This window comes from Hibiscus syriacus, unplaced genomic scaffold, assembly GCF_006381635.1.
Source record: "Hibiscus syriacus cultivar Baekdansim isolate YM2019G1 unplaced genomic scaffold, ASM638163v2 tig00110652_pilon, whole genome shotgun sequence".
NCBI lineage: Eukaryota > Viridiplantae > Streptophyta > Magnoliopsida > Malvales > Malvaceae > Hibiscus > Hibiscus syriacus.
In genome coordinates, this window is record NW_024062812.1 from 295347 (window position 1) to 312967 (window position 17621).

General features: G+C 36.9%; 1 protein-coding gene and 3 pseudogenes across 1 annotated transcript in view; 2 read left to right on the forward strand and 2 right to left on the reverse strand.

Annotated features, from left to right (window-relative positions):
* Positions 1-2798, forward strand: part of LOC120137181 — a 2937-nt pseudogene extending 139 nt beyond the window's left edge.
* LOC120137182 (transcription factor PCL1-like) overlaps positions 1-4307 on the reverse strand; it is a 5730-nt gene extending 1423 nt beyond the window's left edge. The window contains exon 1 of the mRNA XM_039152996.1: positions 3246-4307. Coding sequence (XP_039008927.1) covers positions 3323-4294 — 972 coding nt within the window. The 5' untranslated portion in view covers positions 4295-4307 and the 3' untranslated portion in view covers positions 3246-3322. The remainder of the gene's footprint in view (positions 1-3245) is intronic.
* A 1680-nt stretch (positions 4308-5987) lies between these two features.
* On the reverse strand, positions 5988-11805 carry LOC120137174 (annotated as a pseudogene).
* A 1253-nt stretch (positions 11806-13058) lies between these two features.
* LOC120137175 lies at positions 13059-14236 on the forward strand (annotated as a pseudogene).
* The last annotated feature ends 3385 nt before the right edge of the window (positions 14237-17621 follow it).

The window sequence follows — 17621 nt, forward strand, 5'->3', positions numbered from 1 at the left end:
CTCTCCATTAATCATTATCCATATTTTTACTTCTATCTTTTCTTTTGTACTAGAGACCAACAATGCCGGCCATAGCTTCAATTTCAAACATTTGTCTGTTCAAAGCCTTCTCTTTGTCCTCTGCTCGCTCTGTTAAAGATCAAACCTTGTTTCAGAGATGTAACTTTCCAGTAATACGTGAGCCGAGGCAACAAATTCCGTTAATAAATGACTGTATGGTGTTTGCTGAAATGCCTGAAAGAACTGGTATTGGTGTACCAACATATTTTCACGGAGCTGGAACCTGGGAAGATGGTATTTTTGTTAGAAGTTATCTGGTCACTAATCAATTGATTAGAATTTTAAAGTTCTGTAGTGATGAAGGATGTGGACCTTGGAAGGAGTTACCATGGTTTGATTGCAAAGATTGGGCTTTGTTGGGGATGAATTTGTAAATACTAGCCTTATCAATATGTATTCTAAAAGTGGAGATATAGATAGTGCCGTTATGGTATTTAATCAGATGCCTCATCTAGATGTTGCTTCATGCAATTGCTTGATCTCCGGTTATGCTAATTGGGGGTTATTTGATGAAGTTTTAGGTTCTTCATGGAGTATGAAAGCTTGGGTATCAAGCCGAATTCTTATACATACTCAACTATGCTAGCAATTTGCAGAATCCTCTCGGCTCTCGAAGAAGGTAAACAGCTTCATGCCCAAGTTCTGAAGATGCAGTGTTTATCAGAAACAGCTGTGAGTAATGCACTTTTGGCAATGTATTGCAAGTGTGAGGCCATGGCAGATGCCGAATCAGTGTTTGAACGGATTCCGCAAAGGAATATCATTTCATGGACAACAATCATTAATGGATTGTACCAACATGAGGTTTTTGAAAAAGCTATGAGGCAGTTCTACTTGATGAGGGAGAGTGGGATTGAACCAAATGAATACACATTTACAATTGCTCTTGCATCTTGTGGAAGTATGAAGAATGTGGATAACGGACGTTTACTTCATGCTTTAGTGATTAGGAAAGGGATGGCTTTGGGTGAATTTGTAGGGACTGCAATCGTAGATATGTACTCTGAGCTCGGATTAACAGATGACCCCAAAAAACAGTTCAAAGAGATGGGAAATGTGGCCTCTAAAGTATCAAGGAATGCGCTAATAAAAGGGTTAGTTCAGAATGAGAACAAATGAGGCTTTGGATGTTTTAGTGAAATGGTAAGAAAAGATTCTGTATGTGATGAATTTACCTTTTCCTTCATTTTGAGAGCCTGTGCTTCCTTGCGACCATTCACAAGTTGCCAACAGATACATGCTTCTATAGCCAAAGCTAACTTAGACACAAACACGCATGTTGGAAGCTCATTGATAGAAGCTTATACCGGATCTGGAAGTGTAGAAGATGCATAGAAGGTATTCAGTCGTATTTCAGCACCAGATGTTGTATCTTGGAACTCGATGATCAAAGCTTACTCGCAGAACGGCAATCCAAGAAGGGCGATGTCACTATTTAGGAGGATGATTATGAAAGGATTTAGACCTATAGGTTCTACTTTCCTTGCTGTTCTTTCTGAATGTAGCCACTCTGGCAAAATCCAAGATGGCTACGAAATATTTCAATCAATGATAAGAGAGTTTGGTATCTTACCAGAACAAGCACATTATAGTTGCATGGTGGACTTACTAGGAAGATCTGGACAAATAGAAAAGGCACTAGATTTCATAAGCAACATGCCCATCAAGCTGACAGCTTCGATATGTAGACCTCTACTTGCTGCTTGACGGTGCCACAACAATCTCGAAGTTGCAGAATTTGTCGCAAAGCGCATACTAGCTATGGACCCAAATGATGCAACTGTGTACGTCACCCTCTCAAATATGTATACTGAAGCAGGACTACTGGAAAATGCAGAAAACCAGAGAAAGCTGATGACACTGAAGAAGGTTACAAAAGAACCAGGATGCAGTTGGATAGAAGTGAACAACAAGATACACAAGTTCTTTTCGCACAATAGAACTCACCCGAATCAGAAAAAATATACGATAAGTTGAAGCAAGTAACGGTGCTAATAAAAGGCACTGCATATTCTGCTAATGCAGATCCACTGCAGGTGAAGGAAGATTCTTGTTTATACCACAGTGAAAAACTTGCAGTTTGCTTTGGCCTTATAAGCTTGCCAGCAGGAAGGCCAGTTAGACTTTTCAAGAACCTCAGAGTTTGCACTGTTTGTCATATGTTTATGAAGTTTGCATCTATGGTTACAGACAGAGTTATAGTACTAAGTGACAATTATAGATTCCATCATTTCAACAGAGGCTTTTGTTCATGTGGAGATTACTGGTAATGGAAACTTCCTTACTGCAATGGCATTGCTTCACTGTATGCTTCTACTTCAGTTCATCCAAGTCAGAGTGCTATCATCAAGATCGAACGGCTCATACCCATTCGATTATGCATGCTATGCGGTGGGTCCCACATGTCAAAGTAAGCATAGTCAATGTCTTAGATTGTCTGATCATTTTACAATAGTTTTGACCTTTTGAGACAATATTACCCACGTGGGCCCCAATGGAACTACATGGTTAATAGCGCCCTTAGAACACAGGTGAACAGAGTCCACTTCTAAGTAAAACGCATTTGTGCTTTTACCACCTTTACGGGATATCAATGGCAAAGAATTTTCTTCTGGACCCAGATGGCCCATCATGGCCTATGTGCAGACGCTCCGATGGAACTTTTCGAAGAAGAACCGGCTGGAAAAGGTAAAAATGACCAAGAAACGTTGAACAGTGGTAGCCTTGTTTTTGGTTGAACGATGCAGACAGTTGGATGATCTTCCAAATATTTGGATAAGTGCAAAGATGCTTTTGTTATCAACATGTGATCCTTTTGTTATCCTTGGCTAGCACCAAGTTGTATAACCGGTGAACCATAACCCTTATGGCAAAGAAAAGCTAGCTTTCCCAAAGCAATGATAGCGATCCATGCCCACTAGCCCCACAATTCATAACTTGGTATGATTTCTAAGGAAGTGCCCAGAAAACTGTTAAGTTTCCAGATTCAAATATCACTATGTATGAATTTAATTCAAATTTCTTTTGAGTTAATTATTCGATTCAGTGTAAGGATCGATTCTGAGTAAACTAAATTAAATTAGCATGATACAGTTCAATTTCCACCAAAAGGAAGTTTCCTTTGGTTACAAAAATTAAGACTTTTCAACCAAAACCAGATTATATTTTTATAACTAACAGTCAACTAAAATCAATAAAGGCCGAACATTCGTATTACAAAGAAATGATAGAAGAAAAAACAGACCTTCGAACAAAAATTGAACTATAGATGATGGGGATACGACCCAACTGACCCATATTTATTCCCACCAGACCAATCTCTCCCCTGCAGCATCCCATACGAATTCACTTGATATCCATTCTGATGATGATTCCCTCCTTGATTAACAGGCCTGTAAATCGGCACCGGAATCATAGGTGCCCCATAAGGCATCGGTATAGCCATTCCGAAACGCCCGTTACTATTCACACTACCACTTCCTCCTCCTTTCACACCGGTTCCATTCTCATGGATACTCTGCGGCACCGGCATTGAAGCAAACAGCTGATCTGAAGCCGATGGGCCTTCGTTGCTTAGTCCTTGCATTCTTTTCAAGTAAAGCCGATACTTTTGCAAATGACTGGCGACGTTCTCGCGGGTCAAGCCTTCGACGTTCATTAACTGCATGATTGTTTTGGGAACCGCGTTTTTAATGCCTAAATGAGCCACTACGTCGACGAATCTCTTATGCAATTGCGGTGTCCACACTAAGCGGGATCGTTTCGATGTCTTCCCTAATGGATCGTCCGAGTTCTCCGTCGTCCTAACTGCTGAATTCGCCTCCTCGGTACTATCCATCTTCCTCATTTTCTTAGTTTCCGATCCGGAACCCGAACCCGAGCCGTCCCCTTCCTGTTCAACTACCATCGGGTCATTAAAAGAAATGAAATTGTTATTATTGCTATTAGTGGTGGAAGAGTGGGCTCCAGTGGAGCAGAGGGAGGAGAAGGTGTCCTGTGAAGCGCGGTTGACGTCAATAGCAGTACGACAAAGCTCCGGCGAGATGCTGAAAGCGGAGGCGAGTTCCGGTGCTATTAAGGATTGAGATAACGGAATTAAATCATCGCAGTTAGGTAATCCCATCTCCCATTCAAGAACTCTACCGTTAACATTATCTTCATCATCAACGATGGCGCCGGTGGCGGTTGCAGTGGCTTCATCGTTTCGGCCGTTAGCTTCAAATTCTTCTCCCATATTATTTATCAGCTTTTGGCCTTTAAATTATAATTTTTTTAAGTCTTTTAGAATTATTTGTCGAATTTTATTTGGATCGGTAAGAAAAGGGTGGAAACTATAGAGATATATTCAGATATTTGTGAGAAAATCGGTGGCTGCTTGGCAGGAAGCGACAAAAGATAGGGCAAAGAAAGGTGCACTGTCTGGTTTCCAGATTGGTCTAGTGGTGGGACGACTTAGCCGGATATATTTGATCTGTTAGATATCCTAATAAATATCAAAATCAGGATTCTCCAATTATATTCCGCCACGTAAGTGATTTTGGGTAGCAAAAATGAAGTCGGTCGAGCTAGATTGGCGGTTGCGGGGGATTTTATTACGGAAACGGACATGGTTGGTATGGAACAGAAGTGGCCAAGTCAGCAAAGTAGGTGCACTTTTAAGGGTATTTTGGGGAACGTGCGAAATGAAAGTTTTTACCTTTGTTTCGTTTTTGAAAAATAAAAAGCGTAGGAGAAGAGAATGATGGTGAACGAGGACATTCTTAATATACGATTAATAAAAATTTTATTAAAATGTTAATGTTTTTTTTTTGTAAAATGTTATATAAAATATTATTTTTTATTGTAAATATTAATTTTGTTAACTAATTTTCAATAAAATATAATATTAATATTTCGATAGAAAAAAGTAATGTTTTAGGTAACACTTTACCGAAAATATTAAACATTTTAAGTAGCGCTTAATATTAATATTTTCGGTAAAAAAAATAATGTATTAGATAATATTTTACCAAAAATATTAAAAAAATATATTAACATTTCTTTAGTCGTATATTAAGACTATCGTACATAATATATAAGACATCACCAGTGAACAGTATGAATAATCAAACTGTGTGAGTATAACAATCAAACAGGTTTGGAAACTTAAATCTTACCTCTCGCGTGGGAAATCAAACGAAGATATCCTCGCAACAAGAGGCTAATGAAAAATAATAGTAAAAAAATATGTTTCTTCTCCATCCTAGCTTATTTTTATTGTTCTATTTCAATCAATCATTTTTTCTGATAAAAGAACTCTAGTTAGGACTGACAATACAAATCAACAAATACATCCCTTTCAAGTTTGAACCAAATCTTTAACTGTTATTGGAACGAATTTAAACACCGTCATAATAAAATATTAATAATTCACGTGATTTTACCATTCTCATCGCAATTTTATTTCTTTCCTAGGATGTCCACTAAAAGATGATTCCCCAATTCCTTCGTCCTGAGTATTTCATGGACTAACGTTAGAGAACTTACTGTAATGTTTATGCCTTCGATGAATCTGATCGCATCTCAACAATTCAACTAGATAACAAGACGCACGCCACTTCCCGAAAGAATCTAATCCTCTCGCTTCGCAGCTGCCAGTATTGTTAATAACGCCAAATCAAATTATTAGCTGCTTCAAATGCAGATTAACTGCTGGATGCTGATGAACTCCCTCATTGGATGTGAACTCAAGCATGTTTTTCGTTCAGAGAACAGATGTGAATACCTTAAGCCCAAAAGGGATGCAATTTATGTCTTGTTAGGAGTAAAAGACGGTTTTTTTACTAATCAAGATGCTTTTGCTGTCCTTTTTTATACATAAAAAGCTCTTCACATTCCAATATTTGTTTGTACAGTCGCATTATATTCATGTGTATTCATCAGTTGTATTTCAATAGCTGAAACTCTCAGCTTTTGCTCGATTTCTATGTATAATAAGCCTTAAGAGCTACGCAATGTACAGTTTTCTTTTTTCGATACAAGGTAAGCAACAACATTGTTTTCGTACAGTTCTTACCTGTCTAAGAAGATAGGTAGAAGAACCGTGGCCATTAGATATTATGTGGAAGACGAAAGCAAGAGGGGAAAGCTTCACGCAGATTCTGTTAGCTGTACAAACATGTCCCTATACCGACTTAAGACGGGTGCAGAGACTGGGCAGCAATTCTCCTTTCTGAAAATAATGCAAAATCAATGTTAAAAGACTTCGACGTATGTAAGCCAACATTGGAAAAAAAGAGAGTTGGTAACTTTTGTATCGAAGTTGCTATACTAATAAACTCATTTACGCCATACATGAACAGAGTCATAAATATAAACTGATTAGTAATCACGAATGACAAGGAAGAATCAGCACCTCCAGCAGCAACCAGTTTCTCTACACGTGCAACAATATGCTTCCCGTAAGTGTACTTCTTCAATGAGTTTAAATGGACCTTAATTCGAGAAAGGATCAACGCCCGTTGCTGGTCATCACAAGTCTCTAGCACTTTCTGTACAACGTAATTCGCAAACTGATCTTTCATCATTGCCTGGAATGCACAAATAGCTCAGTAATGATGTGAAATGGATACCATGAAATTCTACAGGAACAATCTCCATAGAAAATTAACAAAAGCTAAAACCTGAGCACAATGCAATCAATCTAATATATATATATATATATATATGCCATCCACGTGATATGTAGAATTTTAAGAGTTTTCTTAAACTTTATTAACATTCCATACGTGTATGAATGTTGACCCCAAAAATGCACCTAAATTATTATATGAATGTATGCACAGATTCTCACCAACAAAAATGATCGCCAAATTACAGATAAAGGCATCGTGGTTCATGGCTTTTCTCCATTGATGCAAAGAAAGGTGAAGTTATCTTTGGCATTTTTCTTTTCAAACACGGAAGACTTGAAACCGGATAGTATTTCTATTCCCGAAATATCTGCAGAAAAAGACGAACCTGAAGGGGCTCATTCTCATCAGTAGAACCAAGCATTTCATTCACCAATAGCTGACGCTCAGCAGGACCACAAAAAATTAAGCACTTCTCGACAACATTAGATGCAAACTTCTGCTGACTCATACGAACAATCTTTCCAGCTAGCTCCTCAATTATGATTGAGCGCTCATGGGGTTTTCCATGCTCCAGTACATGCTGTAGAGGTCAGTTAATGCATCAATTAGTACAATGAATACCATTGAGATGTTCAGATATAAATCAACAAATTTCAAGGATACACTGTAAAAAGTAAGCAAATACAATTGTGGACAGTATTTTAATAGACATGAATGCAAAAAAGTGAAGACCCAGAGCAGATTCAGTAGATTACTTTTGTCCCAACAGATCCAAAAAAGAATGACAAACCTGGACAACATAATTGCCATACTGGTCTTGTGCCAACAGACTGACGGATCCTAAAATCTCACCCATAACCTTACTTTGTGTTTTTGGGTCCTTGCAGTGCTCCAATATTCTCTGCACAAGTAGTAGAAATAATAATGCAGAACACACATTGCTCGTTTACATGAAGCAGTTCTAGTGGTCTATATATAATAATAATAATAATAATATACAAGTACTGAACCTGTATAACTCGGCACCCATATGGATGAGTGGAAAGTGTCACAACTTGATCAAAAAATGCGGTGACTATAAATTGAATGTTTTCCTCCGGAACACATTCAATACATTTCTGGACCACATGGTTGCCATTTTGATCTCGTACACACCGCATAACACTACCATCAAGCTCATGAACCATGCTAATCTTCTGATCCAGATCGACAACCTCTATGGCCTTGAATATTAAACAAAGTATATACATAATTGTCAGAATGTTGGGTGGTATTCTTCGTGTAATAGCATGAATGCTTTTAGGAAATCCATATAAAAACCAGGAAAGGTGATAACAAAGCTAAGCACAATTACTGTGATTGAAGCACAGTTAGCACATATTTACAAAAGTAAACATTAGGACATATAGAATTTTTATATAAAATGGTTAGCATAGCTTAACCTCGTGGACTTTTTAATTTAATCAATTACAAAATTGGGCTGATCTTTTTTAGAATGAAACAGCAAAACAATTGTGAGGAAGCTTGTTCAATGAAAAGAATCAACAGAAGAAGTTCAACATGCCACTCAATGATTAGGAAATAAAGTGTTGAAGAATAGCAATCATATACCTTTTGAATCACTCGACAACCATACATTTGAAGACTGAGTGTTAAAACATGACCTAAAAGCTTGCAACCAATTTCTCTTCTCTGAGCTGGAAGTCCATGTTCAAAAAACTGTAGGTAGATACAAATTTACAAGGTAAATAAAGCATTAAATTATACAACTAAGCAGATGTATAATGGATTAAGAAGTGGATACCTTTTGAATGACATAATTACCGAACACGTCAGTCATCAAAGCAAGAGCTTGAGGCATGATTTCCTCATAAACCATATTTATCTCTTCAGTTGTAGCTGTTTCAAGTTTTTGCTGAATAAAACGGCTGCCATACTGATCCACACTACTCATAAGAAGAATCAAAATGTCAGTGACAATATGCAACATAAAACATGATTTAAGGTAAGAACAAACCTGAAGTCAACAACATGACCTGCAATTTCTGAAAGTTCAGAACATTTAGTTTTATTACTCTTAAACTCTTCAAGTAGGGAGGAGGTGAGGCTCTCGGCCAGGTTATATCCTGCATATCCCGTGACACTCCCAGCAAGATTCCTCGTCCCAGAAGGAAACCGCATATTCAGGTCACTGTGTCTGATGGAACTACCAAGTCCAACTTGAGAGTTTGGAATACTATTATTTGCTAAGGGACTTCCAGGATATGCCATTGCAGCTCCAAAGGTGGAATTTCCATAAAAACCATGAAGATTAGAACTACCAGATTTAGCACCCAATGGAACACCATACTGAGATTTCTGTGGTGATAGCAAAGACCCGATATATGCCTTTTGCAGCTCAAGCAAGTTCATGTAGGAGTCGCCAAGGAAGTTCCTATCAATAGAGGGATCATTAAAAGGTGCAAGATGTGCTGCAGCACAATCAGATGTCCTCAAATACTGAAGATACATAGGATCAACATAAGCTGCTGGCAGAGCATTCCCAGCTATTTGGCCTCCAACTCTACCAAGATTATGCGACTCAGATGCAGCACTTGAAATGTTCCTTCCAGAACCCAAGCCTCCCCCAAACACTCTGGAGTCCATTCCAGGGACTATAGCTGATGCACCTGGAAGATTGCCAGTTCCAAGTTGGTTAGCCATCATAGAGGCCAAACCAGGATCTAAAGAGTAACCACTTAATCCATTGTTTGGAAATGATGAATTTGCACCACCACGCAGAAACTGAGTAGGTAAGCTGCCTCCGCCATTGAGAGTGGAAGTAGGAGATCCTTTCAAGTAAAAATCGTTTGAGGATGCAGAAGATTTCTGAAACTCAGCTTGCCTATTACTCTTAGCTGAAGGCACATCTAAATGGCCAGATTCAGCCTTCTTCAAGTGTGTCTGTGGTTTGATATAATTCTGACCACCATGCAAACTGAAAAAATAATTCTGGGGAGTTTCAGCATCTTGTTCAGTCTGGGATGGTAACTGATTACCTTCATCTGGTGCACCATTTAATGACAGGGTCATGCCTGGCAAAGCAACTGCCAGATCCGCAGACTCGTTGACCCCAGATGTAACACCACCAAATGTGCTTGGACTATTCATGTTTCTTTTATCCAAGTTACCAACTCTGCCTCCACCAATTGGTGTCAAACAAGGACTGGGAGCCCTAGCAACAAGTTGGGGATCGGGAGTTGTACTCCTAGACGAGGAAGCACCTACTGCAGTAGCATAAGTGTATGAAGAAGATGGACCAACAGTATGGACAGCAGACGAACTTTGAACACTCACACTTGACCTTAAAGCATCTGCAGAAGCCAGTTCATGCCTTAAATGAGCCAGATCAGATTCAGCAGAACCTAAATTCTCAAAGTTCTCATCAAAAGCATTTCGACTAGCAGGACGAGACGGTATCCTTGTGACAGGAGCAGAGTGACCCAAATCAGCCTGCAAATATGCTAAAGATTAACTCACTGCAGCAGCCAAGAGAAGAAGTTCCAGAAATTTTTCATGCATGAAAAAGAAGAAATTAGGGTTCAAGTTAGGGAAGATTAAAAACTTAAAACTTCATATGAGAATGATTTTGAGTAGTGCTTTGAAGTCTATGATACCACTATAAACAAACTACCTATACGTGAACAAGAAGATATTATGATTAAAAATATGCCTACTAAGTATTACACATAGTAATATAACAACCTTAGGATTAGGAATCAGTAGAATAGCAAATAAGTGTATGTCACACAAATGATCATTTTCGCAAATACATGAAAATATAAATCTCGAGACAACTCAAACATAAATGCTAACCACAGCCTTAAAAGAATTGAACATGAAACTATAAGATCAACCACATTGACTGCTGAAAATTAGATGGCTAAAGAACGCATGTTAAATTAAAGAAAAAACTACCATTGTTCAGCAGGAAAAGGCAGCCACTAAACAAAATTAAAAAAAAAAAAAGCTTAGAACAAACGGTATTCATGATTAAACATTAAACCTGAAAAATTTCAGCGAGGCTTTTCTGTTTGCTTCCTAGTCCTACACCAGACAAACCAATCAGTCCATCACCACCCCAGTTTGCTGAGCTATGCCCATTCTCTGCATCTACTTCATTCTCTTGTTTCCTGGCATCAAACCCTGGTGGCATTGAAAAAAACGACCGACTGCTACCATTATCATCCCGATTCACTTTCCTCCTATCTCCAATCCCACCAATCACTGAACTCCCTCCTTTCAACCTCTGTGCAAACTTCCAATCCTCCTTGGAAAGCAAAGGAGGTGGGAGCCTTGGGTTGAGATTCACATTTGAGTAATAGTATGAATGATAAGCTGGATCAGACCTTAGCTCTTCCTCGGATGCAAAATCATTTCCATTTTTAGCTCCTAAAAGAGCTGAAAAAGCGGTAGCCCCAGTACCAGTACCCGCCAACTGCACTCAGTGAACCCTCCACGGTTGGAGGTGCAGAGCCACTTCTATACAAGTTTAGCTCTCGTTCGAGATCATCAGCTTCTTGCTTACTCCGCTGTTCGCTGAGCAATAGCCCCATCTCTGACTCCATATCATCACCAAATGATCCTTCACCAGTTCCTACCATTGGTCTCCTACCCAGTCCAGAAAACATTATTAAAATCCTAAATGATCATTAAGCTTTAACAAGACTCCCAAAATCAATGATCGGATACTAAACCGGAAAAGCTAAAACTATTCTACGGTAATACACCTAAAACCCATATTTACAAACTCCAAAGATGCTAACTTTAAGCTACCAAACGGGTCAAAGTCAAAACTTTAATCACCCCAAACTCATAAACACCAAAACCCAAACTAAGATTTTTCTTCAATTTTTGCTATCATAAAATTAATCAACAAAAAACAGATAAGAGCGTCATGTTTACCAAGTAAAAACAAGAAGAATTAAAAATATAGTAATATAGCTAGGGGAGGAAGCTTTGTTTTTGAAGCAGAGATCAAAGATGAGAGTGAAAAGATGCTTTAAATATGGGGAGAAAGAGTTAACGGCTAAGATCAAATCCAGCGGCGGTTATTGGTTCTTACAATAACCCTTTTAGGGTTTTTTTACAATTAAAGGGGGCTGGAATTAAATACGGTGATTGAGTAACAAGATATGAGAGACATCTTTTAATTTTTCTTTTGCTTACCTTATAGTATTTTTGGAAATTAATGACAGTACTGTTATATTTCCAAAAAATCAGGGATAATTGACCCGACTGACGCCGGTGGAAACTTTTAATTTTTGTTCATCTTGTGTTCCAGAAACAGCAATCTGCAACTGACACCTTAACATTTTAGATTCGATGCCACTTTTAAGTCATTTAGTCTTAAAAATTTTACACTTATGGTTTATTTATGTATTTTTTTCTTAATATCTGTAAATTATTTTATTTTCAAATTACAATTTACATACGCTACCGGTAAAATCTGACTCTTAAATATCTAAACTTTACCCCTTCAATTACTTTATTTTTACATTGTTTTTTTCCTTAAACTATTTGTTTCTCTTACACTGTTAACTTCTTTAGTTTATTGCCCTGGATTTTTTTCCAAACTTTGTTTTCTTGTTATTTATTGGATTATGGCAAATAAATTAAACTTCTTGAAGTATGGTCTATGGAAACTGTTGTAAAAAATCTAAAATAAGGCATTTAGAATAAGATAATTGTGAAATGTTACATAAAATATTATAAAATGAAATAATTTATGTATTTGGATAATCACTATGTAATAGTATATGTATTGACAACATTGTGTCGTCGTCGTCATCATGATATTATATTGGACTAAAACTACTCGAATAACATAATACCAGAGCACGAAACCAGTAAATCGCATTTGGATATTATGATCATATGATCAATCGAGAAATGGGTTGAGGGTCCTCAAAGTGAAGCCTAACCCAATTCAGGCACTGCCACCACTGACAGATAGGTATAAGCAGAAGCGTGGGTGAGGGTGTACAAAGTGCACGATGCGTAGGGTCTTAAAAAATAAGGACCTTGAAATCGAGAATACTATCGAGTATATCTATCAGTTGTTACTATTAAAAAAACCTTAAAAAATAGAAATCCAAAATAAATTCGAGATCTAAAGACCCCTTTATAAAAATTTGCACATGACCTCCGATAACTTAGCCGTATAAGAATGACGTGAGCCAGCCAACCCGGATAAAACAAATTGATCGTTATTCTGTGTAGTACAATACTACAATCTTTGTAAAGTCAATGCTGTACTGCAAACTCGGAAGTGGCGAGCAAATCCAGGTCTATAATATTATTTCTCTTTTCCTCGTTCAGACTTATAAGGGGGAAGTGATACCCATGGCTATAATTTCCACCATTGCAAAACTCAAGTCAACGTCCTTGTTCATTCTTCTTCTTCTTCTCTTGCAGTTCTCAATAACCAAAGGTCATGGTGGACACGATCACGAAGGGGACAACGGTGACCATGTAAGCTTGCATGAGCATGGCTTAATCTTGGTGAAAATATGGTGTTTGATCATTCTTCAACTGAGAACTTTTGCCGGTGGGGTTTCCCCTTATTTCTATCGATGGAACGAAAGTTTTCTCCTCTTAGGCACACAGTTTGCCGGTGGGGTTTTCCTGGGAACCTCTTTGATGCATTTCTTGAGCGATTCTAGTGCAACTTTCGGTGATCTCACAACCAAAACGTACCCTTTCGCCTTCATGTTGGCATCGGTGGGGTATCTTCTCACCATGCTTGGTGATTGCATAATCATTAGTGTTACATCAAGTGGTGAAAGGAGACACTAGAGTGCAAGTGGAAGTGGAAGAAGGAAGAACAGCTGATGACGAGCATTCCAAAGATGTAGGAATCGATTCGAATAATCCGGTTTTCTTTAGGACAACGTCCTTTGGAGATACTTTACTCCTTATTTTCGCATTGTGTTTTCACTCAATTTTCGAGGGCATTGCCTTTGGTGTTGCAGGTAAGTTCTACTATACCTTTCAATCAACGAAGAACCAATCGTAACACGGTGTAACTTATTTCGATAAATTTGTCTTTTGCAGGTACCAAGGGAGATGCATGGAGGAATCTTTGGACAATTTCACTGCACAAAATTTTTGCAGCCATTTCTATGGGGATTGCACTTCTGAAGATGTTACCAAAGCGGCCATTTTTGTTGACATGTGCTTACTCTTTTGCCTTCGCTGTTTCCAGCCCCATAGGTGTAGGGATAGGCATTTCCATTGATGCCACTACTCAAGCTGACTGGATTTACGCTATCCCAATGGGACTTGCCTGTGGAGTTTTCATTTATGTTGCCATTAATCATCTGATTGCTAAGGGCTTTAATCCACAAGCTAAATGTTACTTTGACACGCCTTCCTTTAAATTTCTTGCCGTGCTTCTTGGTGTTGTAGTTATATCAGTTGTTATGATCTGGGACTGATATTGCATTCCCTCTTTGTATACATGTGTTTCTTTGTAATCAATTACTATCTATGTAATTTCAAGAATTATCTATACAGGAGCATATTTTGTGATTTTATTATATCCATAATTAATATATATATATACACACACGAATTTAAACTTAAAGCAGACACTGGTTTTTCGTCATATCTTTTAATATATCATTATAATTGTTATTATTATTATTATTATTTAAAAATACTAACATAATATTTTATTATTATTATTTTACAGAATACAAACAGCCACCCAAACTCAGAGGCCCAACAGAAGATAATATGGGCCCAGAACCGATCTAGGCCCAATGAGGAACCCAACAAACCTTAAACCTATTTAGGATTTCTGCTAGGATTTCCCAAGCACTCCAGCCGCCTCTTTGCTCAACCGTTGGATCTGGACCCATCCAACGGTCCAGATCGAGCCCTGCTGCCAGCCACCGTATTGCGGTCCACTACTGGTCATCCCACATGAAGCAACATCATCAGCCCTGCAACACCAATTTGTCAACCAATACTAATGTTTTACTATTTTTAGAAATTGAAACCCAATGAAAATGTTGTAAACTCGATTCCCCCTTTTGGACATACCAGAGCTCGAAAAACAGACAATAAGAAAGCAAAAAAATTTGAAAATTTCCAAGGTAATTTTTAGTGTTTATTTTAGTGTTTAGTTATTTATTTATTTAGCATTCAAATAAAATAATAATAAAATAAAGAATAAACGGAAAGAGTTACCGGCGTCGTTCACGGCGTTGGAGGGGTCCGTTCGAAGATCCCACCGTTGAGAATGAAGAGGAGATAATGTAGAACAACATACTTTGGTTTGGAGACAATCTAACGGTGGACAATGGCGAATTAGGGTGAAGAAAACTGAACGATTTTGATTTAATTTGTGGAGTTTGGGGCCGATTTTCGCAAAATCGACCCTAGATCAGAGATGGGGAGGTCGATACGGACCTCCCGGTGAAATATGGTAGCCATCGACCCCCAGAGGCGATGGTGGCCCAACGGCGCAACGGCGGTTGACGATAGGGGTGTTCAAAATTCGATTTTAATCGAATTAACCGAGCAAACCAAATTAATTTGGTTAATTCGGTCGGCCACCAAATTAGTTCGGTCAAGGAACGGTTAAGGATTTTTTTGGAATTCGGTTAACGGTTAACTCAGTTCGAAATTGATTAATTAACCGAATTAACATTTAAATATAATTATATTAAGATACTTAGCCGTCCAATCCATTTAAACCCCATTTAAAACCCAAACCAATATTAATTAATTAAAATAATCTCAAAAATAAATTGAAAGTGTTTGAATTAAATTAATTATATATTATTTATAATTAGATATTATTTAAATTAATTGTAAATTATTTTTTTAATTAGAAAAATATTAAATTATAAAATTTTAAAGAATTTCGATTAATTCAAAAATTAACCGAAATTTATTCGGTTCGGTTAATACTTTCAAAACAAAGTTCGGTTCGGTTAATGGTTAAAGAAAAAAAATCGATTAATGGTATTTCGGTTCGGTCGGCCACCGTTTTAACCGAATGAACACCCCTAGTTGAAGGCGACGGAGCGGCGGCCGACGGAGGTAAGCGACTGGCCACCGGCCGGAATCCTAAAACAATTAAAATGAAAAAAAAATAAAAAAAAATAAAAAGTTGGTATATATAGGAAAGTTTCAGGGAAAATCACCCTTAGGGAACTTTGCCGTGTTTTTACAAAATAGTCATTGGGGGACCATTTTTGTTATTTTCTCATTTTATATTTATTTTATATAATTTTTAGTTTAATCTCGTTTTAGTCCCCTTAATTTAGACGTGTTTTGCATGTTAGTCCCTAAAGGGATTGTTTCTAAAATTTACCCTTTTATGCCTGATATTTATTTTTAGGGATATTATATTTTTAGCCCATGTATTTTTGCATATTTATATTTTGAGCACCATATTATATTTTATTTTTTTAATTCAGCCATGTAGTTTTAATTTATTTTAATTTAGTCCATTTGTTTTATTTATTTCCATTATTTACAATTTTAGACTGTAATACTGAAATTGTTCATTTTAGTCCTTTGTATATTTTATTTTATTTTAATTTTGGCATGACAATATGATAACTTATATTTTAGTCCTACTTTTATTTTATTTTTAATTTTTGCAAGTTGTTTGCATTTAATTCATTTTAATCCTGATTAATCTTATATGATACCCTCATCAGCATCACTTGACTCGAATCAACATAAATTGATTAAGGGTAATATTCGATCGCTTTAATATTGTCGTAAAATAACTATCTTAACGTATAAGAAAGTTACTTTCGATAATTTTAAAACGAAAGTTTATCCCGTTAAGTGACACCAATTAAATCGAATCCATTTTTAAAATTCAGGGATTGAGAAAAGACTGTGTTCTTTTAAATTAAACTCATCGAGAAAATGCTGTTACATCGAATCTAAGGTCTCGTCTCGAGATATTTAATTAATTGAACATCCTTATTCTCATTAAATATTAGTAAAATAAATAATTAATCAATTGCTTGATAGATTTTTAATTTGTTTTACTTTTGCATGTGTTTTTCAAAATAAAAACATTTGAATCAATTGAGTTTTAAGATGAAATAATAATATCTCTTTATTTCAATTGAGGTAATAAATGATTGTTTCCATGCATAAATGGTCATTTATTCTCGATTAAGAAATAATTAGATGTTATAGTTTTCACTCTTAAAATTATTTTGGGTGTTGTTATTTTGAAATTTAAAATGAAATTTTAATATTTCTTTATTTCGATTGGAGTGAGAATCGATTGCTTCAAGGTATGAGAGATCGATTCTTCTCAATAGAAAATAATTAAATATTATTATGTTAATCCAAAAATTCAAATAATATTATTTTTAGGGGATCTTAAATTAAAGTATACTCGAATTTGTACATTTTATTACAAAGATAATTAATTAATCGATTAGGTACCGATTTAGGGCATTGTGAGGGTGCTAATCCTTCCCCACACGTAACCAACTCCTGAACTCAAATTTTGGTAACGCAGACCGCAAGTTTGTCGTTTTAATTAAAATTAATATTTTATTAAAATGGTAAATACGTTTTGGGTGCCCAATCACAACCTAATCAAGGATTGATGACGACTCCGAGAACAACGTTTTATTACAAACCGGTCATTCCAAGATTATTTTCGAAACTGGACCACCCTCTTCCCCTCCGGGGAAAAGTCCGTTTCGACACAGGTGTAGCATAAAAGTGGTGAAGGAAATAAAGGTTGGCATTGGCAATAAGAAGGAGCCACATCATAGATTGATAGAGCATCAAATGGCCTATTATTTAACTTGTTGATTTGCTGCTTCTTAACTGACCAGTGATCGAACAGGAAAGTGATCATCTTTCTTTCACTTCTAAGAATAATAAAACTAGGAAAATTTTATGACATCTGAA